The sequence below is a fragment of the Dermacentor andersoni genome, chromosome 6 (genome assembly GCF_023375885.2).
Source record: "Dermacentor andersoni chromosome 6, qqDerAnde1_hic_scaffold, whole genome shotgun sequence".
NCBI classification, from domain to species: domain Eukaryota; kingdom Metazoa; phylum Arthropoda; class Arachnida; order Ixodida; family Ixodidae; genus Dermacentor; species Dermacentor andersoni.
The window spans coordinates 693,407-718,345 of NC_092819.1; the positions used below are offsets into that span (position 1 = coordinate 693,407).

The window sequence follows — 24,939 nt, forward strand, 5'->3', positions numbered from 1 at the left end:
CCCGGGGCCGGTCAGCGAGCCCATATCCGGAAAACTAAAAGCAGCAACCGATGGAGGTGCGGTTGCTGTCCGTCGAACTGACGAAGATCCTCCGCCGCCGCCGAAGACACTACCTCGACGACATAATGACACGCTGCTGTCCCGGCGAAGTCTGGAAGCAAAGAATACAAGGACGAAAGACCACCTGGCGACATCACATACCAGCCACAGGTCAACGCGACACAGCTGTGATCCGACGCCAAGACCGAACCAAAATGCAAGACAAAGAACTACCGACCTCGACGTGCTTCTCTACGGCCACACAGTCCCCACCTTAGTCTACACAGAGGCTGATTACTCCGTCATTAGTGGACACATTGCCGCCCAGATGAAGAAAGTTAAGGCTACATGGGAAGGCCCTCAAATTTGGACCGCTGGAGGATACCTCACAACGCTGACTGGAATATGCACGGCAAGAATTACCATACATGACTGGACTTACCCTGCCACCTTCCTTATCCTCGAACAGTGTTCAGGAGACGTCATTCTAGGCATGGACTTCCTGAACCAACACGGCACAATCATCGACCTGAAGTCGAAGTCAATAATGCTGTCGGAAGATCAAGCGATACCGCCGGAGAGCCTTCCTAGTCACCGCGCCTCAAGTGTACTTGAAGATCAAGTGAGCATCCCACCTCGCTCCAGCATTATTATTTCAGTCCGCACCGAAACACCCGCTGACGTAGAAGGCGTCATCGAAGGCGACCAGCGTCTACTGCCCGACCGTGAAATTTGCGTCGCAAAAGGAATCGCTTGACTGCACGGTGGAAACACGAAAGTGTTGCTGACAAACTTCACCAGGAGTTCAAGTACATCTAGAAATTCTGGAAACCAGCAATGCATTTGTTCTGTCAGATTCTGCCCCATCTACCCCGACGACCGTAGTTCCTGAATCCGACTTCGACATAAATCACAGTCTTCCCATGATTAAGCAACAGCTCAGCAGTCTACTTCGACGATACAAAGCGTGCTTTTCAACGTCATCAAGGATTCGACAAACACCAGTCGCAAAGCATCGCATTACCAGCATCGCTGAACCAGAAGCAATAAACTCAAAACATGCAGGAATACTCACGGTGTAATTGACGACATAGTATTTGTCATAAACTTTATTGTGAGGATTTATCTTCTTGTGCTGTTTTTTCCGCATGTGCTCTTTCAATGTCTGCCAGTTTTTGAACGTCTTCTCACAGTACAAGCACTGCAGTCTTCATGAAAAAAAAAAATTGAAAAATGACAGCATTGCTTACTGAAAATACCTCCTAAATGACAGCATAAATATGGTTTTAAACTTCCACGCACTTGTTCAGTTTGTCTTCCAAGACGTCAAGGAAGTCTTCAACATAAACTAAAAAAGAAAGGGCAATTTAACAAGCTGTTGCAGTACTACAATGCAATGGCACCAAGTTAAACTTTACCTAAATTATCAGGTCTTCCGACACTGAAGTTGTGGTCACGAGCCATGTGATTGAGAAGCGCGGCCCTGCAATTAAAATACCGATGCTCACAAGCCTCAAGCGTGATGCACAACACACGGTAATTATCGTACCTGTTTTCAGTAAAAATCTGCTTGCAAAACAAGCACGTTCTTCTGAAGGACGTGTCAGACCTTTCAAGTTCTTGACTTGCAAGCACATCATCCTAAATGTTGGAAAACATAGCACCGTACTTTAGACAAATATAAGCACCGTTTACTGCAAGTACCGCACCAGCTTTGACTTGCGAAGTTTCCTGCGAATATCGTCGTCTTCAGGTAGCTTATCAGAAAGCAAAAAGTAGAATTCACTCGTTCCTGCGCACACAAGCACCTCCCATGTATCAAGACATCTTTGTTTCAGACTTTCAACGCTAGAGAATTACGCTCACCGACATCATTCTGGCCACTGTTACTCTTCATTGCCACGCATACTTCTCTGATATCGGCAATCTCTCGAAACCGCTCTTTCCAATACGCAAAATATCTGGAAAGAAAGAAGTCGCTGTAAGCACAGGAACTGGGTTCAGGAAGTTTCGTGGGTGCCTGTGCACACAGGTATTACCCTTGAGGATCAGCAACGCCACTGAAATTGGTGATGACAAACTTGTGCGCATTTAGCAGGTGTGTCAACAAGTTTTGGAAGTTACTCGTCTTGTTGACATGAAACGCAATGTCACAGAAAATGCAGGCCACTTCATTGGTCTCTTCGTCTTTTTTACTTCGATTTCTAGATGGCAGAAACAGCGGTTCTAAAAGCGGACAAAAGAGCACTTCCGTCAACTCAAAATAGATCCACAGCAGTTTTCATGGGTGTTCACTGCGCTCTGCGCTTGGCTCACCGATCGAAGTAGCTGAAGCAGCCATTAGAAGGCGAGCACGAGCGCCAACGGAGGGTTACTGAACCTATTAATACCCCTGTCCCACGAGCATGCCAAAGGTCCTTTAAAGTTAAGGAGCATTGAGCTTTTAAAGGCACGTTAGCACAGAACACCTACGTTAGTTCAACGGATATGTGTAGGTGCTACACGCATGTATAGTGCCTAGAATATACTGGCTAGTGTAACGTGCACCCGCTCTTTTCAATGGAGCAGCGTGGCGGCGCCTGCAATGAATGCCCACGGTCGCCGACAGAGGTCGCTGCCAGACGGGTGGGTGCAGACTGCGCGTGTCGTCTGCTTCGCATATCAGTTTCGCAGCTGTTGCGTCGGTTTCTGTGTTGCCGTTTTCAGTGTTATTACAGCGTTGCGTGTTTGTTCTTGGTGTTTTCAAAGAGAGAATGCTTCGCTACTGTGTTCGTGTGCCTGTCATTACAAGAAGTATGCGGCGGCGGTGAAAAAACGCCTAAGAGACAGTGCAAGGAGAGGACCTGCTTTATGCCGTTGTGTCGAAGCGGTTACCGCTCGAACAAAGGGCGTGTATCGTTGTTCACTCCACCACTGATACGAAGCGGCAGCACAACGGGCAAGAATGATCAGGAGAGTGGACAGAAGGCCGGCACCAACTGCTGTGGTTTGTAAAAAACATTTCGAAAACAGCTTAGTCGAGCGCACGTTCTCTATCACCGTGAACGGCGTTGTCCACGAGATTCCCCGCGATAAACCACGCCTGAAACCCTACGCTATACCCACGATATTTCCTGAGTATCCTAAGCATGCACCTTACTCTTCGTGAGTACCAGGGAAAAAAACGAGAAATAAGGAGCAGTAGTGCTTTGATCTACTATACCGTTATGTTGCACGAAAGATCACTGCCCAAAATTCTTGACCACAGTGTGCAGGCTTCCTTTGCGTAAGTAAAGCTGAAGCTAGTGCCGACGCTGCTTCAATATTGCACTAGGCATTTTGACAATGCATGGAGGCCTTGTCTATCTTAGTCAGACCTCGTCAACCGCTGTGAAGGCCGTGGAAGATGTTTTTACTGTGTTCTTTAGCAAACACAAGTTACATGTAGCGAGTCTAGCTGATTTTTCAGGTCAGCTGCAGACACTGGCCTTTCCCCAACTAGGGTGCCCAGAACATGAAAAACCAGCTTTGACAACACGTACTTGTGAAGTTGTATGTATTCTAGCTTGAGGAAGGATCGAGATTCTTGGTTGGGGAAGGAAGAATGGGGTTTAAGCGCAGCGCAGTAACTGTCTCTCAGCAGAGGACACCTCAACCAAGCTTGAGGTTTCGGTTTTCTGTAAAAGGCATCAACAGAGAGAGGGAAGTGCAAAGGCAACGGCAGAAGCTCTTTAAACTGCGTCACTGCCACTAGATCTAGCTTCTTCGTGTATGTGTGCATTCTCTCATCTAGGGCTGTCTTATATGCCCGCGTTTGACTGTTGTTACGCGAGAATAAAATATTTGTTACGCTTAAATGAAAGACATAAAAAGAAGTCTGCACGTGTTTACCAGGTATTAAAAAATGTATAGTACACAGAACACCGCGTGCAGTCCATTTTACAGGGAATTTTTTTTACTTATTATTCTATCCTCGTGGCCCAATGGGCATTATGAGGAGATGGGTACATGGTTTACAAACAATCAAAAACATTCAAACCTATGACGACAACAATAAGGTAATAGGCAGAAATAGCAGCAAATATAATAAAAAGAAAGGACAGCGAAATTCGTCATTTCAAAAGATGATCGGTTAATTTACAGCGGTTTTCAATGGTTATGCATTAATATAACATCAATAGAACAGTAACATAACCTTAGAATTCCTTTACTTTATTAGAATGAAAAAAAAAATTTAACCTAAAACTTACCCTTACAAAAATTACGCTGCCATCATGGCTAGAATAAAAAACAAGTGTCCTTAGCTATCACCGAAAAGACACGAAGGCGAACGCCTTGTAAAGCCTACTGTAATTCACCTTAATGCACCCTAATCCTTCTTCATCCACTCTAATCCTCCTTAATTAATACACCTTAATCCCCCAAGTTCAACCTAATCCCCCTTAATCCAATCACTATAATCAATAATTAAATTCGCAAATCATTTAGCATCTATTATACACGGCTGGACATGCTTTGGTTCGTTTATGGCCTTCCTTGGATCGTGTGATATGTTCTGTACCTCGGAACACGGCCTTGGAACACGGAGGTCTAAGGCATTTGCCTTAAAAATTACGTTTTCTCTTCGCCAGCATGGAAACACATCAGGTTCGCCGCTCGAAGCCGAGATAGCACACGCTTTTCTCGCAAGCGACAAGCGCTAGCGAAGCCTGTTGTAATCAGAACAAACCCTGATTTATAAATCAGCTGCCCACATTTGAACTGTGCTGCTACTACGGCTTAATAAAAACAAAAAGCGCAGCAGCCCGGTTGCCAATGACGTGGAAACACGGCGGGCTACGAAGACCGGATGGTGCCGCGGCACCCACCTGCACTGCAGCGCTCCTAGCGGCAGCCGCCGGCATTCATTGCATCCGGTGCCACCCGGGAGGCCGCGGACGGCACACTAGCCAGTATATTCTAGGCACTATAACGCATGCTACACCATAGAGTTTCTCACTACATTACCTAGAGGGAAACCTGGCGCTGCTGCGCTGTGGTATGGACAAGAACGGCACCGAGAGCGGCGCTGCTGCGCCGCCGTTGAGAGCGCCGCATGCGAAGCAAAATTCTATTCGCGGGTGGTACCCCTCTTCCATCTCTCGTTCGCGCCGCCTTGATTGCCTCCTGCACTGCGATTGTTTGGGCACGTTTCGTGCCGCGCGCGGTGTGTGCCTACACGTGTGCGCGTGGACATTTCCTTCGAAGGGCGGTGTACAGTCTGTTTCGCATTTTGGGGAGAACTCGGAGCGCATTGTATCGCGATGCGGCGAGCGCTTGAGTCAGGCGGCGGCAGCAGCTGGCGCAAGTGCTCGAGGGGTGGGATCTTGAACGGCGTCGTCTGCTACGGCGGCGCGCGCTGGCCGCATTGTCGGGAAGCGTTCTACTGTCAGTTGCAGGGCGCCGATCTCATCGTTACTGCGCGAAATGAGCCGGTATTCTTTACTAAGCGTTGTGCGACGCCCACTGATACGCCTCGAAGGTAAGTTCATCGCTGCAGGGCAGTCATAGACGATCGAAGTACTGATTCCATACATTCTTGACGGCCCGTTTCTGGAAGGCGACTATATATTCTAACGCGATAGGTCGCCGATCCACACTGCTCGTGTTGTGCAACAACTGCTAGAAGAGTGCGCAGTCACTCTCTTGGAGTGGCCGCCTCAAGCCCCGGGCGCCAACGCCATTTAAAATGTCTGGGGCTCGTTGAAAGTATCGCTGGCGCACCGTCCCCTCTATCAGTCGCCCGAGGATAGGCTTCGATCCACCATCGTCAGGGACTGAGACGTGCTGCGAATGAACACATCCCTGATCAAGTCATTCTGCACTTCACTGCCTTCCAGGATGAGCGCTGTCATCGCTGCCGCTATGGGTGGGGACATGTCGAGATACTAACTGAAGTTCCGAGCGTGACGTGTCCAATTCCCCGCCGGCGGGCAGAGTCTGTCTGGTGTAGCGAATGATTGTCGAGAAAAATCATTTCCAGCTCATTGTCTGAACCTAAAACGTTCATTTAATTGTATCCGTTTGTTTCATCGTGTTCAACTCCCATAGTTATCATTGTTGAGTGCTTTGTTTTCCTTTCGAGTCAAACAAAGACTGAACACGTTGCGCGCACATCTTGGTGCGTCTTGTCGCTGCTTATTACGGTAGCACACACAGTGAAGAAATATACGTGCACTGCCCCTGACAGTAGCACGCTTCCCAACAATGCGGCCAGCACGCGCCGCCGTAGCAGACGACGCGGATCACGACTCCGCCCCTCGAGCGTCTGCGCCTGCTCGAGCTGCTGCCACCGCACGACTCCATTGCTTGCCACATCGCGATGCAATACGTTCCAAGTTTTCCCCTAAGTGTGAAACAGACTGTACACGCTTCTATTTGCCTTTAAGAAGATCGGCACGCTTGACGATTATTTTTATGGCTGCAATGCGGTGAAAGGGCAGCGTCTGCTTAACCATGTAAGTGACGCTGAGCAGGTGATTGGAAACGACATCGTATGTACCTCCGGAAAAATCGTCAGCACATATACGATGCGGCACATACATACGGCACATATATACGAGCTAAAGTCATTTTTGCAGTTTCTCACAATATGTTTGCTACAAATCCGTGTTGTCTCTGATGGCGACAACGGACTTCCATCGACACTGTGCGGAAATAAAGAAAATATATCGCTGCATAGCACAAGTACGACATGCGCACACAACTTTAACTAGTGCGTCCCCTACAATATGGAATAGAGGCAGCAATGTAGACAGCTTGGCCATTTTTTAACAGTGCTCAAGAGACGGAAGTTGAAAGTATTAGTAATCATTCCTGCTTCAGCAATGCCGGCGCGACCAAGCCGCGGGCGTGTATCGTCCAGTAACTCGATCGATCGGTGCAGTGGTGAAGCGGGAATGAACTCCGGTCATGTTCAATGCATCGTGCACATATTCAATTTCTCGGTACGCATGAACTTCGGCCACTGCTAGCGCATACAAGAGAAGTGGTTTCAATTCTTGGGCAGCGCACACATAAACGAAGCACGAGAAAGAAGACAGGACAAGCGCTCGTCGAACAACTTAGTTTTTATATGAATAAAAGGATTATGTACCGAGTAATTATTAAATTCATGTGGGTTACATATAAACACCGTCATACACTCAGGAGTGATCAATGAACGAGCTCGCTTCGTTTGCCAGTTGTTTACTTCGCTCGGCGCACCGCAGTAATCCCTGTCTGTCGTATGCTTTTTTCGTACAATTTTCTTGTGAATCGGCAGAATTTCACTGGTGGCATCAACCCTTTCGTGTTTACATTGCTGTCGTGACAGTTAACAATACAATAATAATTTCCGGTCAAGCGAGGCACCGTCGCAAACAAGAGACGTGTGCCGCGCAGCGCGAACTGCACGCGGGCGCGATCGTGAAGCGATCGCGCTTCACGATTGAAGCGCGACTATGTTTGGAGGGAACAAACATTGGGAAAGAAAAACGCGTTTTTTAATTCAAGCGAGACACAGTTAGATTCATTCAACGAAAATAAAATTCCTACTCAATTTTATATATTCGTGAAGAGTTAAGAAAATACAAGTTTATTTATTTAATATCACTCAGTAGCATACCATGCGAGGTTCTGGAGCATATAATCTTCTCTAATCTGGTCACCTTCCTAGACTCTAACTCCGTCTTTAGGAAGCCACAGCATGGATTTAGGTAACCGTTCTCATGTGAAACACAGTTTCTATGCTTTACCCATTCCTTACACACCATTCTAGATCGTGGTTCCTGGGTCGACTGTATCTTTTTGGACTTTTCCCAAGACTTTTGACAAGGTTAACCACCACCTATTACTCTCCAAGCTAAGGAGCCTAAATATCAACAGCAAAATTGTAACTTTTTGGATTGAGTTCCGTTTAACTAATCGCTTACGGTAAGTTGCTGCCAATAATTCTACCTCACTGCAGTCACCTGTTACCTCTGGCATATGCCCCAAGGCTCTGTGTTGGGTCCTTTGCGTTTCCTCATCTATATTAAAGATTTACCCGATTGTGTTAGCTCTTCAATTCACCTCTTTGCAGATGACTGTGTCATATTTACTGTGAAATTTCAAGTAACCTAGAAGTTTGTTCTCTGCAAACTGATATCTCTAATATTGCTCATTGGTGCAGAACTTGGTACATGAAACTAAACACTAACAAATGCGAAGTTTTGCGCATTTCACGGACTAGCAGACTTCCTGCTATTTATAACCTAAACGCTACTCTAGAATTTGTTACTTGTTTTAAATACTGGGGATTCATATAACATCTGAGCTGGAACGATCACATTAACTACGTTAACAATGGCAATTGCATGCTAGGATACCTACGACGTAACTTTAGTTGTGTTCTTGTAAGTGTGAAACTAGCAATGTATAAAACACTAGTGTGCCCAAAATTTGAATATGCATGCTCTATTTGGGAGCCCTCTCAATTGCACTTAACTTTTTCAGATGATACAGAATAATGCAGCACATTTTATATTATCTATCCCACTACACTAGTAGTAGCACGTCGATGAAACACATCTTTTCCTTGCAGTCACTTGTCTCACGTCGCAAGGCATGTTGTCTTACACTTTTCCATAAGGTATTCCATCATCAAGTTTTCAAAGCTAAATTCATTTTACGACCCCATCTTATCATTCAGTCTGCTTAGAACATCACCACAAGGTACACGTCACTACTTGCTGCACTAACACTTTTTTTTTATTCTTTCGTTCCACGCACGTCCGATGACTGGAACCACGTTCCCTCCGATATCGTTTTCATGTCAGGCCACAACTTTTGTGCAACCATACACAATTACTTATTTGATGATGCGTGAAGTGTGTGTGCGTGCATACATGTTAATTTTTTTATATATATGCTGTTTCTCGCGTTATACCTTAACTCTAACTTTCTTTTTTGTTAGCCTAACACTGCTTCCTCATATCTTTTGTAGATTATATTATATTTGATATCTTGTGTTTTTATTTAATGTACCCCACTCCCCTCTCTAAAGCTTTGTGCGCTTGAGGGTGAAATAAATAAATACTTTATATGCTCCATATAGCTCATGTGGAATGCCAGCTTCTCAAGACTGGTCTTTGTTCTACTCTTGAGTATGTTGATGAGGAAATAAAGGGATGTGGGGTATTACATTACCTTTCTATATGGATGGTGGTGATGGTGAAACTTTATTTCCGAAAAGGTCCTGAAGGACACCCGACTGTTCAAGGTGTAGACGGCACCTCCAACGTTGGGACGGGGAGCTCTAGGTTCTCCACCCCTTCGTGGGCCTTCTGGGCAGCCCAGAGTTGGTCTTGTAGCTCGCTGCTCTTAAAAGTGTCATCCCACTTGTTCTTGTCCTCCAGGCTTGCGTTGCACATCTCCACAACATGTGTCCCAAGTTCACGTGTCGGTCACACTATGCACAATTGAATGATCTGTTGTAGTCCAGGTTGTAGTATAGTGTCGCCCCTGTCAGATCTCTGTGTTATCATACATTTATGTTTCGTAGTAGTTTAGCTAGATGGCGCACCCCTTTCTGTCATGTGACGAGCTGGGACCAATCAGGAGGTGTCATCTGGCATGTGAAGTCCTTTTTAGTAATAAACGGCCGAGGGTCGGCTGAGTCTTCATTCCGGTTTTCATCGGGAGCAGTTAGCTCCGAGATCCTTCACTGCGTCGGCGCTCGCCGCGCGTTCGCTGGCCGGGGGCCCCCACTTGCCTGCCGCTGCCGACACAACACAGGTCAATTCGGGTCATACGCCAAGGATTGGGGTACGAATTCGTCTGTAGCAAGCGGAGAGTGACTGACTGTGCCCTGTTAAGTCCCTTCTTTGGAAGAGAGAATTCTCTACGTCCTAAATAGAAGTGCTTGGCGAGGTCATTACATGTCTGAAGTTGATCTTTAAAGGCCTTAGGAGGAGACAAGGGGGTCTGCAGGGGAGTGCGGCTGGCAAGTCCTCGCATGGCCGTATGAGCGGATTCGTTAAGGTTCCAATGTCCTCCCACAAAATTGCCCATATGAGCTAGGAATCAAACTGTAGAGTGGAGGCTAATGGATCTACGTTCGAGTAACTTGGAAGCCTTTGCATCTACCACTCCCCCTAGCAAAGCTGCGAGTGACTGTCCTAGAATCACTATAGATTACCAAGCGCTGTGGATCTAGCAGAGTGAGTGCAATGACCATTTGTTCGGCAACCTCCGGATTCTTGGTGTAAACAGTGTGTTGCAGACTCGTTCGTGGGCGTCTATTACGGCTACCAAAAAGCGTCACGACTGACGCTTGGGTGGCATGACCTGGGTGGCATCTATGAGGACAGCATCCGTAGCAGCCTCGGCAAGAAGAGCCTTTGCAGGGGCGAGCCTTCTCCCTTGGTTAAAGACTGGGTGGACGTTAATTTAAAAATTAATTAATTTCAAAAAGCTCGGTGGATGCGTTGAACGGTAGCCCCAGGGCTACCTTGAAGACTCGAAGGATGGTGGTATCGAGGAGTTTCTCTTCTGTTTTCTTCCAATCGAGCATAGCTGCAACATATGACAAAGGACGAAAGCGTGAATGAGCCTAATGGCACATTCCTCGCTCGTGCCTCTATTTCTATTAATTGGCACATTCGTAGAGCATTCTCCACTTTGCCAGTTATCTTTTGTATCATCAAGCCATTGGATCCGTCATCTTAGTCCGACTCTGATCGACCCTACTTCAGGGATGTGGTTACCACTCATGTCAAAGAGCTCAATATGGCGCCTACTATCTTGCTCCCAACCCTTGGGTTTTCGTCCTGGCTTGGAAGGATGGTAAAAGAGCAATTCCAATTTCCTTGACGAGCATTTAAGGCCCGCTAGAGAAAGGTAGAGTTCCGTGATCCTCCTGCATTCGAGCCTCCAACTCTCTGTCGCTGCTCCCAGCACTGCACAGAGTAACATCATTGGCATAAATGGCGTGTTCGACCCCCTCAATGTCCAACAATCTTTTGGCCAACTTGGCCATGACCAGATTGAACAGGAAGGGAGACAATATCGAGCCCTATGGAGTGCCCCTGTCACCTAGTGCATAAAGTTCTGATTTTAAGTCACCAATGCGCAAGGAAGCGGTTCTGCCGTTCATAAAAGATTGAATATAGCGGAAAAAGTGTTCACCAAGATTAAAATTCAAAATGGCCTGAAGAACTGCGATGTGGCGTACAGTGTTGAAAGGCCCTGTCTACATCAAGACTGAGTATGACCCTTGTATCGCAAGTGACCCTTTCTATGAGCCTCTTCTTAATTCTAAGCATAGCATCCTGGGTCGAAAGTCCTGGACTGAATCCGCTCATGGTGTATGGAACGTGGGCACGTCGGCTGGCCTGTGGGCACGTCGGCTGGCCTCCTGTCAACATGAGGCTAAATCCGTTCCTGTTCTTCATGCAGTTCCTTCTTGGCTGGACAGTGACGGTCGGCGCATTACAAGATGGAGCACAGCCGTTTATCACCGCTACCGCCCCTGCTCAAGATTATGCACATGACTGGCAGCACTACAACGACACCTGGGCCTCATCACGCCGTGGACTATCGACGTCCCCCGCAGCTATAAAGAGCCCGCCTTGGTCACGACAGTTCAGTGGGCACGTCGGCTGGCCTCCTGTCAACATGAGGCTAAATCCATTCCTGTTCTTCATGCAGGTTAGTAACGAAGCTTGTACTGTGAAATCGGACAACCCGTGCTTTTTCCAGCTGACGTGCCCACACTGTTTTTGCATTCTCTGTTTGAATGTTCGAAATGTACTATCGCTACCAATAAGTGGGGACGTGGAACCGAATCCTGGTCCCACGGTAGACCAACAACTCACTGAGTTACTTAAAGGGCAAAAAAGCATCCAAAACAGACTCGACGAAATTGAATCCAAGCTTAATATTGTTGAGGCAGCCACATTAGCTATCACAGAAGTTAAACTGAGGTGCTTATAGGCTTGAAGGGACTATTCGAACTATGGAAAGTAAGCTGATAGAACTAGAAGACCGATCCAGGAGAAATAACATTATTGTGTTCGGTGTAAAAGAGCAAGATGATGAAACGACAGATGATTTGACTGAAAAAGTGGTTAACGGCGCTTTTAGCGAGACCCTAGACGTGACTGTTTCTTCGGTGGAACGGATTCACAGGATAGGCCACAAGCAACTCAACGCCGTCCCGTGATAATAAAACTGACGGACCATCTTGAAAAGATGGCCATTTTGAAAAATTGTCGCACGCTGAAAGGGAACGAGGTCTCGATTTCGGAAGATTTCTCAGCCCCAACCAGACTGAAAGTCAGAAACTCTGGCAGAGCACCTCAGAATTAAGAAAAGCAGGCGGAAAAACCCAGTTGGTCTACGACAAAATTAAAGTTAATGACGAACTGTTCGAATGGGATGCTACAGTAAATAAAAGGGTTCCTGTTAGAAAGCCTGACGTCAGTAAGAAGCAATGAACTGAAACTGGCAATAAACAACCATTTTGTTGCCTGAACCTTAATGCTCGTAGCATTATGAATAAGTCCGAAGAAATAGAAAGCATCATTCTGACGTACAAACCACATTTAATAATAATAACCGAGACTTGGCTGCACAGTGAAATCAGCGACGATGAGGTAACGCCACCGGGCTATCAAATTCACCGCACGGATAGGGATTCCCGAGGCGGTGGTGTCGCAATTATCTTCCAAGAAGTGCTACACGTGGAGAAGCTTCCTGGCGTACCAGGTATCGAGAACGTAATCTTACAAGTCTTTCTTGATGACCTCAGTCTCGTAGTAGCAGGATTTTACAGGCCGCCTAACTCAGGTAATTCCTTTTTTGAGAAACTTAATGAGTTTTTATGCGCTAGCAAAAGTTATTCTTGGAATTTGATTCTCGGTGGCGATTTTAACGTACCGTCCATAAACTGGAGCAGTAAATTCCCAGACCCCTTATGCAGCTCTGCCGAGCCTTTTGTTGATATTATTCTTTTCCATGACCTAACACAACTAGTTACCGAACCAACACGGAAGGGGAAACCATGTCTATTTTAGATCTTTTTCTTGTCAGCAATAGCATCCTTAATCGCAGCCCGAAAACGTATGTTCTTGACGGTATATCCGATCATAAGATGGTAAGCTTATATGTAGATTTCAATTGTATAAAGAAAATCAAGAAACAGGCATTCACAATTTGTTGTCCTCTCTGAGTCTGGGGAAATTTCCGTTGATGATTTGTGGCTTTTCTTCAAAAACCTTGTTTTAAGGTGCATAAAAGATTTCGTACCATTCCGAGTGAAGTGTGTGCAACGCTCAAACCCATGGATGACCAAAGACATTGTACGCTTGGGACGAAAGACGAAAAAGATCCGAAAGAAACTTCGTCGTAGTCCCTCCGAAGATACCGCGCAAAAACTTTCCGACATGTGCAGACAGTTAAAACACGCTATCAAAAATGCTAAGTTATATTATGACAGTGTAACTATGAAAAACTTTCTTCTTTCGTCCCCGGCAAAATTTTGGCGTCATTTCAAACAAAAAAAGGGTACAATATCGAATCTAGCTATGTATTGATGGTAGACCTGTTACGGATCCATTTGCCATTGCGAGTTCATTCAATGATTACTTCTGTTCAGTGTTCATGAAAGATGACGGCAATCAGCCACACCTTACACTACCTCACGAATGCCCTGCTATAGGTGACGTATCAAAAACTGAGGAAGGCGTTCTTTCGCTTCTTTTGAAAGTGGACAGCAAAAAATCCCCTGGAATAGACGGCATATACCGAATGCTTTCCTCATTAGGTATGCCGAATGGTGCTCGAAATATTCAACCATAATATTTAAAGAATCCTTACGGCGAGCGGAACTTCCACATGATTGGAAGTATGGAAGAATCGTCCCCGTTCCTAAATCACAAAATCCATCACGTATTGCGATATACCGGCCGATCTCCATTTTATGCACATGTGTGAAGACACTTGAACTTGTCATTTTTAAACATATATCGGAGTTTCTTGAAAATAACAACCTGATCGATTCCAGACAGCATGGTTTTCGTAAGAACCTGTCAACGGTAACACAACTGCTCGAAACCGTTCATGATTTTGCCGCATCATTAGATAAGGCCAGGTAGACATGTATTATATTCTTAGATTTCGAGAAAGCCTTTGATCGCGTACTTATCCCATCCTAAACTGCTTATCAAAATGAAATCAATATTCAAGAACACTACATTAATATCCTGGATAGAAGCATATCTTTCATTGCGACAGCAGAGTGTTTCCATCGACAGCATTAGTTCCAGTCCGGCCCCAGTTTTGTCAGGCATACCGCAGGGATCCATCCTGGGACCACTGTTCTTTTTAATTTTTATTAATGACATTACTCAAGACATACCAGTGAAAACTAAGTTGTTTGCTGACGATTGTATATTGTATGATGTAATTCAGTATCCGAATGACCAGGCTCTTCTAAATTCATCTCTATCTAAAATATACCGTTGGTGCTCTGAGTGGCAAATGAAGGTAAATGAGAAGAAAACCATATCAATGACAATAACAAGAAAACGGATTCCCCTACACTTCCAATATTCAATAAATGGCCGCAGTCTTTCTTCAGTAGAGAGTTATAAATACTTGGGTGTCATGATCACGCCTGATCTCAGGTGGAACACACATATCAACTACATACAAAAAAAGGCCATGCAGAAGCTTGGGTATCTGAAACGTTCCCTACGTCAGTCGACAGAAGAAATAAAGTTACTGGCATATAAAACATTTATTAGGCCGATTCTTGAATATGCTTCCGTCTTATGGGACCCATTTACTGAATTAAATATAAGTAAACTCAAAAGTGTCCAAAGAAAATCAATAAGATTCGTCTTTAATTCATACAGCTGGCACACATCTCCGACTCAGCTGCTAGAAAAAGCTAATTTAGAAACACTTCAACTAAGACGTACGTCATCGTGATAGGTTGAAATATATGTATTTAATATATCATGATAATTTGCGTATCAATAAGTAATTGTACATTCAACAGGTGACTCGTCGTTCCACACGAGGAAATCACTCGAAAAAGGTTAAAGAATTCGCCTGCAGAACCGAGTGCTTCAGTAATTCATTTTTTCCTCGAACTATTCGAGAATGGAACCGTCTCAGTGCATGCATTGTCGAGAAGCCCACCATGCAGTCATTCTTAAGTGCTTTATAATTCCATCAGCCTTCGATTTTCAGCAACACTTATCATCTCGCGACATATATATATGGTTCTCCCGCAAAATGCTTCGATAAGTGATGAATTACAGCAGTTTGTCATATCGAGCGACGCGCATGCGCAGCTTGAATGGTCCGTGTTCTGATTTAATCTTTCCTTGTCAAGCACTCTGTCAATATATCATTGTACAATTTTTATATCTGTAGCATGGGTTTGTATGCAAGTGACGTGCAAACTATCGGTCTTTCGCTACTCTTCAGTGCGTAGTGCGAGCCGTGTGTAATGTGTTCTTGTCTTGTTATTTTTGATCATTTTTTCATATGTACTGTCCACTCCTGCCTACGGCCTTCTCTGAAGGCTGGCAGTATTTCTCAAATAAATAAATAAATAAAAAAGTTTGTTCTCCTCCACATGGTTTGCGAGCCGGTTAAGCACAACATGTTTTGCGGCCTTACCGTGACATGACGTCAGAGAGATCGATCTGAGGTTTGCAAGCCCAAGAGGTTTGCCCGGCTTAGGAATGAGTACCGTACGTGCGTGTTTCTATTCATTTGGAATGCGGCCCTCTTCGCGAGCGGCAGACCTACTGTTAAGCTCCTGAATCGCAAGGCGAATTTCACCTTCCCAGAAATCTCCGTCAAGGGCGTGATTGGGAGACCCCGAGTATCCGATCGAAAGGGGGTTGAACGATGGCGTCCCCTTGAGCGGGAGGTACTGACTAGCTAGGTCATCCAACAGCTTGTTATCCGCCATTTCTTTTTTCGCCTGGTGAATAATTTTGCATAGTAGCGACTATTGAGCGGATTTGGACTTGGAGCCACTCTCATCCAAGAGATGTTTCAGGAGTCCCCAGCCACCGCCTTTGCGGAGTCTGCCATCCAGAGAGAGGCTTACCTCGTCCCACTGCTGTCTGCATAGAACTCTACAGTGTTCCTCAATTTCCTTATTCAATATTGCTATTCTCTCCCTAAAAGTCTCCTGTTCAACCGCTGACCTTTCCACCGTGCTAATATCGATTGCTTGGCCTCGAGGAGATGAGCGTACCTGAAGTCCATCTTATCCATTTGGACGTCCGTGATAATAACCCTCTCCGACGCCCTGATGTCAGATCTGAATTGCTCTACCCAGTTTTAGAGCGGCGGATCAGCTGTAGCGGGGGGCGAGTGTTGGCGGGGGGGGGGTTCTCAATTTATGGAATTTGTCCCAATCAATAAATTATATTCCCTTAGCTTCATAGCGACTTACTCAAGTTTGATTGTTATTATATAATGGTTACTGCCCAGATCAATGTTGGTATTGTCCCAAATGGACTCCTCAATCCCCCTCACAAAAGTTAAGTCGGGAGTAGAGTACCCGCACAAGGAGGTATCGCATCTAGTTGGATGTTTGGGGTCTGTAATAAGTGTTATACTAAGGTCTGAAGCGTGCGTCTACAGCCTCTCCCCCTTGCTGATGGGGAAGGGGTATCCCCACGCTTAGTGAGGTGCACTGAAGTCCCCCCCAACAAGCATAGGAGACTCCCTAACAAGTTTAGTGACCTTGGTTAGGATGGATTTCAAGCACTGTCTGGAATCTTTAGGACTGCTGTATAAATTGAGGAGAAATATGCTGCAGCTATTGCCTAGGTAACTGTTGGGAACAATCTCAACCGCAATAAATTCAATATTACTGTGTAGCGTGCGGAGCTAATGTCGGACATAAGAAATCTTCCCATTTATCAGAATGGTGACACCCCTGCCTCTATCTCCTCTAAAAGACCACCTTGTAGCCTGCGAAGAGATCGATCGTCAGTGTTTTTTGGAGCATAACTACGTGTGGTTTTTCAGCCTCGAATTTAATTAACTGCAGAAGGGCAGCCCTTTTAGGACTGATTCCCCTGCAGTTCCATTGCCAAACTCGGAAATTCCTATTAGCTGGTACCACCCTGATTATTTGGAGATATCTTATTCAAATGAGAGTTACTGCGAGACCTGCCCTGCATTGGTAGTTCTTTGGGGCAGATTTTCTCCATGACAAGAACTATCATCTCATTAAGATACGTCTTAATCTTCTGCAGTCCGATTCCCAATTCCTCCTTGCTACACTCAATACGACTAAGTCGGTCGTTGATTTGTCCGACGCTATCGTTAAAGGTAGAGAGAGCTTCCTTAATTTCAAACTTCGCGTTGGTTTGCAACTGGTTCGACGGATAAAGGGTCTTCTTTTTGGGAGCTGGGCAATGGTGGGCCCCGCTTTCTAGCCTTATCACCTCACCTCCACAGACTTTGGAACCTCATTAGCCAACGGACACTCCGACGAAACAAACTTGTTATGAGTGATTTCTCTGCGGAGCTCAACTAACTCTAGTGTAAGCCTATCGACCACCACCCTGAGGCTGCTAGTCACCTTTTCTAACGATACAATTCTGTCCCTCTCTATGTTGCGCTAATGGCAGGAAGTGCTGCACTTTTTCAAACACAGATGAATATCTGCACAGGAAAAGAAATGGCAGCACCAGGCCTTTCAATTAATGCAAATAATTAAGTATGCCAAGTCTAGTAAAACATGTTGTTGGAGTAGTTGGTGCATCGTATTTAAGAAAAGAAACAGCCAAAAAAAAAAAAAGAGACGCACACAGAAAACAGTGCCAAGGAGGTCTGGCAAAGTTCTCATACACAGAGGTTAAGAAACTCAATTGCTAATTATTTGGGAGGCACACACAGAAAAGGTGGCATAAGCCGCATTATCATTTTTTTTATTCATGCAGTTTGCCACAAGGCATGTGTAGTCAAAAATGAACAAAAGTGCATCTAATAAGAGCATGCAGCCCTGTGTAATGCAAGTGCTGCAGTAATGAGTTTGCACATATGTTGTCCATTACCTAACAGATGCAATCCTCTGGAACATTGGACTTGTGGGGTCTAAAGTGCTCTTGGCTACAAAGGAATGAAAACACATGGTAGTGCAGATGAACAAAATGGAATTTATTGCACTTTCACACACAAAAATGCCAGCTAGCCAAACTTCACACAATCAATGGAACAGGCTGAGGAAATGAGGGGGTTCGACTTGCCATGGAAGCATACCAAATGAATAGGTTTGCCCCATGCAAGACACCAATTCCTAAGTCAATCGCAAGTGCAGTCAGGTGAATGGAGATGCATTCGAGTGATTAGGAAAGGCTTTGCGTATCGGTGCCATGGAGCGCTCAAAAAAGTGTGTGGTTGGCCTGCACGCGACGCCGTCCCCGTGCCAAAATGAAAGGAAGCCAGTTCCTTTTGCAGCTGAGTACCCATGCCATCAGGTGGCACTAGTATTGAAACACTCACGCCATCTCTCTCACTACTATGTAACTATGACTTCCTCCACTGTGCATGTACTAAGCATGGAAGCCGTATATTAGGACAGAAGACACAAGCCATGCGGGAAAAACATAAAGGGATGTTCAAGTATAGCATCCTTACAGGCTTTAGTTTGGGTTGCTTGAGCATCGAATTTCAATTCAAGTTTTATTTCCTTGAGAGCAGGAGCTGCGACAAAAAGCTCAGATGAGCTTGACAGGGGACCCGACCTATTTGGTATGACAGCAATGCAGTACACGCACAAAAAAGATGAAATGAAAAATAAGGCCTAAAATAAATCATACAGACAATTAATACAAGCACACATAATTATAAACAAAGATAGATATCTACCTATACACATATATATAAATAAACATATACCAATCCTTGTTGGCAATACAGCCTAATTTGAGAGTTTGAGTTACAAGAAACCTTGAAATGTTTAGAAATAAGTTATTTAGGAGAGACGACACTGTGTAAAGTGAGCATCTGTGAAAGCACGAGAGTTGCCCATTACCAATGCGTTCACATATATTTAAGATACCTAGGCCACCAAATTAACTCGCAATGTGGTCAGTTGATGTATGAAAAGTTTCAGAGCAAAGATATGGTGGTGTGCCCACATTTATAGAGCATGCATGATTCCATTTGGTTCAAAGCTGTCTTGTTGCTGGAATTCCAGAATTATGCTGAAAAATTAACTTTATGCAAACTTAAAATACAGCAGAAATGACAAACCAAAATGATGTGAATAAATACTGAACAAATACCTTCAATTTGTTTTCTCGAATATGTAGTGTACTGTAGAAATTAAAACATGTTTATGAAACTCTCGAGTCGTGCATTCCAAGTTACCGCTACAGTCATGTGTGACAATCTTTGGACATAATGGAGTCTTAATCTGTGACAAACATGGACAAGCTGTGTGCCACACAGTTCGCACACACTGTCACCTTGCATTGCTGTGCCAGTACATATTATAAAGTTATTATTCTAATATATTTATTTGTTTTCACTGTGATACTAAGAGCAAAAATATGGTAGCCATATTCGTAAGTGTATGCAAGAGATAAATGCATTGTCATGTGATTGTGATTACTTTAACATAGATCTCAGTGAACATTGCACTTCACAAGATTAAATTACATCAACGAGAACCAATGTGTCAATTATTTGAGACGCACAAGATATATCTGAGGAAAGTTAAATGAAAATAAATAATTGTGTAATATATAAAGACCTAGTCAATATTCGTAAATGCAATGACAATTATTTGAATGAGAGAGTCCAAAGTGATTTGTGTGCCTTCAGGGTTTTCATGAACATTTATTTTCACTTTTTTTTTTAGTATGGTGCTGAAATCTGTCGTAACACAGGAAGAAAAGAATATAATGTTATCCTCATGTAATTTGCTAATCACTGCTGCCTTCAGGCATTATTAAAAATTTGCACGTGCACAATACTTCAATGTCTCGATCTATTCACAGCATGAGCCCATCTCTGGTAAGAATGGAAGCAGCATTGAGAGGTCAATGGCAGTTCCTTTGGTCTTTCCTTGCACTCTGTCAGTGGCCTAGCTGAAGAAGTTGGAATGTATTTCCTTGAATGTGCCTCCTGTGCTTCACATTTAGTGCTTGGAACTAAATGTGTGCAGCAGAACCTCGTTTGTACGTTCTTGGAAAAAAGAAACAAAAGAAAAAACAGACTGGGAAATGTACAATCTAAAATCACAAAACAAATTTAGCGGACTCGACTGTAGTTGACATTTATATATTGCGAAGCGCTGCGTGAATTGTTGCAGCATGAGACGCCGATGTATGTCGATCTAATGGGGACCAAGCGGCCCAACATGTATACTGCTATTCTTGCTGCTTCACCAAGCTTACATTCGCACTCCTCGACTTCAGCCCAAATCAGCAGCTTCTTCGGGAGGAGAATTTTCGCAGGAAGCTTTGACTTCCTGCAAAAGCTTCGGTGAGAATCATTGCAGCTTGCGTCAGCTAGAAAACGCATCATACGATTGCAATTTGTTGATATATTGAATATTAGTGCCAAAGCATCGTGTTTTTCATGAACATATCACAAGATAAAGAAGAAGTGTAACTGTAGTGAGTCATTTCTTGCGTTCTTGACTGCAAACATTGGTGGCAGTAAACCATACAAAATAGGATCGTATCAACGAGGTTCTACTGTATAAGGTATTATGTAAAATTCTCCCTGTCGTGTAGCCTGTGCAAACATTCTTTGCATGAAGTACTAAGAATACGCGAAAACTCGTCCTAACTTCAAGTGCCTGACAAGTCCAGCTTACTTTCGAAGGGAAATTGATCAGGTGATTGCTTATAAGAAAGGTCTCGATGCTTCCTGTGTGGATAGCCATTGTTTCAAAAGCCTAAATAGCAGAAAAATAAGAGGACCAGAAGCTATGGTAAGAGGGTGCAGAAGAATCATTTTCTGCATGTTTAGTGGTATACTGCAACAACTTACTTGTAAGCTCTGTATTTTGCACTTGCAACCAAATGTAATGTTTTTGAATAATTAATATAGTGCCCAGGAAAACACGTTGCATGCCACTCAAAAACCATAAAAAGTTGTTTACAGCACACATTCATTCGCTTCAAAAATCAACTGTTTCCCCACATAGCACAGGCATATCGCAGCTAGCACTAATTCCAGCTAAGTCCACAATACTATTTTCTTTAGCCTGGTCTAACTTAGAAGAGTTGAAAGCCACAGCAACAAAACATGTGCTGTATCGTTATGATTTTATTTAATTGCAGTATGCTTCAGTAAAGTCACAGATTATACTTGAGCATTTTTTTTTCTTCAGTGCTTGAAAAAATTGAAAAAAGTGTTGGAAAGCTTTATCACTATTTACAGGGTGGGCAAGGAGTTTGAGAACATTACAACAACTTTAGAAAAAGCAATAATATTTTATACAAAAATAAGTACATTTGTGCCCAATTTCCTTGACTGTTGAGTGAAACCACCTTGAGCCTCAAAAACTGATTTAATTTGGCTTGAAAATGGCTGCATTGCTGAGAATTCCACAACAGGACCTTCCAGTCACTTTTTCACATTGTGTGGTCATTTGCTAGTCTACCTCATAAAGACATTCTCTACCCACCATGGCTGCTTAGTGGCTATGGTGTTGGGCTCCTAAGCACGAGGTCGCGGGATTGAATCCCAGCCATGGCAGCCGCACTTCAATGAGGGCGACATGCGAAAACACCTGTGTACTTAGATTTAGGTGCACGTTAAAGAACCCCAGGTGGTCCAAATTTCCGGAGTCCCCCACTACGGCGTGCCTCATAATCAGAAAGTGGTTTTGGCAATTAACCCTATAATTTAATTTTAAAGACATCCTACATGCAGCCTAGTAGGTTTAAGTTATGGGAACAAGGAGGGTGTGCTTTCAGTGTTCTTATCGCTTCACCACAAGTGACTTGTCGCCATTGAAAGCCATGCGCTTTTTCTGACCCTCAGGACAGAGGATCTTGTGAGGTGGAATCTCCAAGTTGCCTTGGTTAGGCTAAACCAACTTGGAGCACTGTATTTTCATCCCCTGTGTCAGAATGGCTACCTCTGAACAATCATGCAAGATAAGTGACAGAGCAGCTGATGAGGATAAATGCCTAGAGAGATGTAATGGGAGTGTTTTCCAAAGTTGTGTTCTCAAATACCCTGTGCACCCAGTACTTCTGCTTAGCTTTTTTTCAAAACACAGACACTAAAACTACAACCTGATCTGATTCAGGGAAAACAGGGGGAAGGTGGGAGATGGAAATTCAAGACAATGAGCAAAACGGGAACAAGGTGAAAGCGGGAGCCAACGTTTCAACAAGTGGACTTGTCTTTTCAAGGCGACATAAGTTGACATAAGTCAAGACAAGTCCACTTGTCGAAACATTGGCTCCTGCTTTCACCTTGTTCTCGTTTTGCTCAACCTGATCTGATGTATCACAGTATAGATTGTGGCCAATATATTTTCATATAAAAAATAAAACATAACCATTGAAAAAGAGCAGATTTCTGTGTTGAGAGCTAATCCTCTGGAACAGTGCAGTAGAGATAAAGAGGGCATTTCTTCGGCAACAAATATTAGTTTGTTGCATTGGATATTAGTAAGTGGGTGACAACTGACGATGGGTTTAAACTGAAATACAGTAGTTGACTATTTTAGCAACCCTTTGTAACTGTGGAACTGAAGCTGGTTGTTCCTCTATAGTGTAATCCCAAGCCAAGCATCCCAATATGTTGCCAGAAAGCTGTGCAGCACCAAAATATATCATGCAAGATCCAAACTGGTGCCAACCTGCTACAGCACTCACCAGTGTCAATTCCACAAGGATGTGTGCAAAGTAGACAAATCAATAGAGCACAATTCCTGATGGCCAATGCCATGACTAGATTGCTGAAAATTACATCCCTAATGCACTGTTCTTAAGCTTTTGATTAAACACCTGATATACCAGCAGTACAGACAAATTCATTTTGGCTTTGCGTGGACAAGCACATATGTGTATTTGAGTGCTTGCTGCTTTTAAAGCCTTTGTCTTAAGGCAGGGCCTAGAATCATACAGTTCAGCAGCACAAAATGAACAGCTATTTCAATTGACTTAGCCATCAAGAGAGCAGGGCCTTTCTTCCATGGTAAACAGCAGAGCTTTCTCAATTTTCAGCTTCAGCCACTTGAGTAAATCTTGATCTTGGCAAACAAGGAAGCGCTCACTGCCTGTGAAACTTGCTATGGATTCATCCTGTGAGAAACAAGATCCTTAATAGAGCAGCTGCTCAGGGCAACCCCACAATGACAGTTCTTCTTGGACCTCACCTGTCTGACCCGTATGACAAGGCTGCTGCCAGAGATGACGGGCACCGAGACTACGTCCTCCAGTCGGATGCTCCACTGGATTGTCCAGCCACCCCAGGGTCGACATCTTTCCAAGAGAAACACATGCCTAACAAGAGGAGGGTGAATGCATACACTTAGTATAAAATGTTGTACTCACTTCCACAAGCAACAGACAAATCCACAGCAGACTGATCTCACTAGGTGCAGAGCACATGCACGCCTGTCCTAATGGCACCAGAAGTGCTTAGCAGCACCTTGCCATTTTTAAGCTCATGGCAGCCTAGATTTGAGTGCAGAGGCCAGCTTCCCTGTGGGGTCTGTCAGTGGATTACACGGCTTCTTTTCTTCTTTGCTGACAGGGTGAAGGGCACATTTTGTGAGTCTCCTGCCACCTGAATCTACAGCACAACACCCCAAGGGTTAAGCTGATTGGTCAGGAGAAAGACCACATGCTTTCAACCACAGTGGCCATTGTATCTACTCAGGACTATCAGTATCTTCTGCAGCAGCGACCATGCTTGCCATGAGATCAGCCTACAGTCCATGCAGAAATGGTGTTTGTAATGAAGCGCTTATTTCAGGCAAATGGTGTTACCGGTTATTTGTTGTAGGCTTTTTCAGTTGCTTCATTGGCTCCTTTTGCCAACTTCTGCATTTGTTTTGTTGTTTTGTGTTTGAACAAAAACATTGTTTTTGTTCCAAAGGTGATCTTTGCTTTCTCGATTTATGCAGTTTTGACTATGCCTTCCACTGCAAGGTGGCTGAGCAACTGACCGATGTGTGTCACGAAGTTCACCATGTTCTGTGTGTTTTATACATTGTACCAGTACAAATAAAGATCAGTTGACAGCAAGTGCACCTGTTATGTTTGCATGAGAACCAATTAGACCAGCTTTCCACTCTCATGCAGAGAAACATCATGTTCTTTTGGCGTGACTTCCCGACATACGTCACCAACAATTAACAGAGGCGTCACACTGCTTCTATTATACTTATACAGATGACTTTCGTTAATTGAACTCCACTTAGTTTGAAGTTTCACATAATTTGATCCTAACAGAATGTCCTGGCCAGCATCCATACCCTTCTATGAGTGAAGGCCGTCATTATTTCGATACTCAAATTGGCCCTCACTGAAAAATTCCTACTTGACTGGTCCCCATACACATGCCTTACCCCAATAACCACTGGAATTGTGACTTGGATGGCTGGCCCAATAACCACTGGAATTGTGACTTGGATGGCTGCAGCGTCTTTCTTGCCAACCCTGATGGACAGTAACTTCATCAAAGGCGTGCTATATACAGGCAAAAATGCCGCTTTCTGACCTGTCTTCAGCAAATTTTCAAGCGAAAGTGGCAGTTCACAATTAAATGATTACCATATTTACCCAATTCTAATCTGCAATTTCATTTCATCATCATCATCATCATCATCATCAGCCTGGTTACGCCCACTGCAGGGCAAAGGCCTCTCCCATACTTCTCCAACTGCCCCGGTCATGT

General features: G+C 44.3%; 2 protein-coding genes and 1 long non-coding RNA gene across 11 annotated transcripts in view; 1 reads left to right on the forward strand and 2 right to left on the reverse strand.

Moving 5' to 3' along the window:
* LOC126521196 (zinc finger protein 277) overlaps positions 1-2,572 on the reverse strand; it is a 49,726-nt gene extending 47,154 nt beyond the window's left edge. For 3 of the 7 annotated variants that reach the window (XM_050169812.3, XM_055065735.2, XM_072288620.1), the window contains exons 1-8: positions 2,356-2,569; positions 2,079-2,265; positions 1,906-2,000; positions 1,749-1,831; positions 1,589-1,680; positions 1,458-1,522; positions 1,342-1,387; positions 1,115-1,247 (exon numbers count right to left, since the gene is read on the reverse strand). In XM_050169812.3, coding sequence (XP_050025769.1) covers positions 1,115-1,247; positions 1,342-1,387; positions 1,458-1,522; positions 1,589-1,680; positions 1,749-1,831; positions 1,906-2,000; positions 2,079-2,265; positions 2,356-2,380 — 726 coding nt within the window. In that variant the 5' untranslated portion in view covers positions 2,381-2,569. Of the gene's footprint in view, positions 1-1,114; positions 1,248-1,341; positions 1,388-1,457; positions 1,523-1,588; positions 1,681-1,748; positions 1,832-1,905; positions 2,001-2,078; positions 2,266-2,355 lie in introns of all 7 variants that reach the window. The other 4 variants (XM_055065732.2, XM_055065733.2, XM_055065734.2 and 1 more) reach the window with 3 other exon arrangements.
* A 2,487-nt stretch (positions 2,573-5,059) lies between these two features.
* LOC129382202 (uncharacterized) lies at positions 5,060-24,292 on the forward strand. Of its 2 annotated transcripts, XR_011895065.1 has the most exons (3): positions 5,060-6,515; positions 11,476-11,727; positions 23,794-24,292. It is a non-coding gene; the product is annotated as an uncharacterized lncRNA (long non-coding RNA). The 2 variants fall into 2 exon arrangements; XR_008610290.2 differs by having other exon boundaries at positions 5,060-11,727.
* Positions 18,199-24,939, reverse strand: part of LOC126521192 (intermembrane lipid transfer protein VPS13A-like) — an 820,642-nt gene continuing 813,901 nt past the window's right edge. For both annotated transcript variants that reach the window (XM_050169804.3, XM_055065737.2), the window contains 2 exons: positions 23,414-23,540; positions 18,199-23,339 (listed from right to left, as the gene is read on the reverse strand). In XM_050169804.3, the coding sequence (XP_050025761.2) occupies positions 23,199-23,339; positions 23,414-23,540 (268 nt within the window). In that variant the 3' untranslated portion in view covers positions 18,199-23,198. The remainder of the gene's footprint in view (positions 23,340-23,413; positions 23,541-24,939) is intronic.